The 1204-nt window shown below is 63.3% G+C and overlaps 1 protein-coding gene across 1 annotated transcript in view; it reads left to right on the forward strand.

The window, feature by feature from the left end:
* Window positions 1-442: 442 nt before the first annotated feature.
* MNEG_15077 (Putative phagocytic receptor 1a Flags:Precursor) overlaps window positions 443-1204 on the forward strand; it is a gene marked incomplete at both ends in the record, with an annotated part of 3205 nt that continues 2443 nt past the window's right edge. Inside the window, 2 exons of the mRNA XM_014036452.1 lie at window positions 443-455; window positions 786-955. Of these exons, the coding sequence (XP_013891906.1) occupies window positions 443-455; window positions 786-955 (183 nt within the window). The remainder of the gene's footprint in view (window positions 456-785; window positions 956-1204) is intronic.

Below are 1204 nucleotides of genomic sequence, written 5' to 3' on the forward strand. Positions count from 1 at the left end.
AGGGGATGCGGATGAAAAATGCCATCCCCGTCTACATGAAAGCCATGTAGAGGATCGCGCATGCGGAATGCAGTCATCCGAGGTGGCGGGCCTAGCGGGCGGCCATCGGGCGTGTTGAGTCGACGGGTTGCCTCTGGGCCACGGCAGCGCAGTGGCTGCGTCGCCCCATGGTGACCAAGCACATGCAGAGTTGATAGGATACATACACTACTGGAGGCAATAAGAATCCCATAGAACCGGTGTAACCCGCACGGGCAATGAAACGGTGATCTCGTACATCGTGCGATTGAAAGAACACCGTATCGAAGCACGTTGAGACACCAAAATATCCATTGACTGTTGGGCACACCCCGTACAGCTTCGGCCGGCGTGCTTGAAAATGGGGCCACGCAGCACGTTGATGCTACTGGCGCTGTGTGGCCTCCCGGGGCTTATAGCGGCTATGTATATGCCAGGTACATACCCGCAAGAGTTCCCTGTCGGCCACCGACTGCAAGGTGCGGCGCACCGCCCCCGGGGCACCGCTCTGAACGGCGCCCAGACCCTGCGGTTGCGCGCCGTGCGAGCGCAACTTGGCAGGGTGCTGTCGGCGCCTGACGAAGCGCAAGCATCAAAGGCCGTCTTGATGGCCCGGACCCCCCTGCCGATCCGCCGGCCCCCTACGCGCGTGTGCGCCGGGCAGCGGCGTGCAACCGCCACGCACACATAGCACGATATTTTGCGCTGATGAGCCCACCACAAGCCCCCTGCTCCTTTGACCTCTCCGGTGCCAACCATCCCCGCAGTGGCGGTCAACTCTTTGACTTCTTTCGAGACCGACCTGCCCTTTGAGTACTACACGCTGCCGTTCTGCCGGCCGCCGGAGGGCATCAAAAAGGTGGCCAACACGGCCAACCTGGGCACAATCCTGCAGGGGCTGCGCATCGAAAACTCCCCCTACAACCTGACAGTCATGGTGGGCGGCGCACGCGGCCGGGGCGGCGGCCGCACTCCGGCTCGGCCCTGCGTGGGGGTGTGGGCAGAAGGGGGGTAATTGTAGTGGTGCAGGGTGGAGAGAATGATGTTCCTTGCGTAGGGATGGGGGTGTGGGGGGACGAGGGGTGCTGGAGCCGGCTGCGGCGAGGCCCAATTGATGGGCCCGACTGTAGCTCGAGCCCCATGGCTGCCTGCCACCAGCGGCAGGGCCAGTCCAGCAGTCCAGCAG

This window comes from Monoraphidium neglectum (assembly GCF_000611645.1).
Source record: "Monoraphidium neglectum strain SAG 48.87 unplaced genomic scaffold scaffold05008, whole genome shotgun sequence".
Lineage (NCBI taxonomy): Eukaryota > Viridiplantae > Chlorophyta > Chlorophyceae > Sphaeropleales > Selenastraceae > Monoraphidium > Monoraphidium neglectum.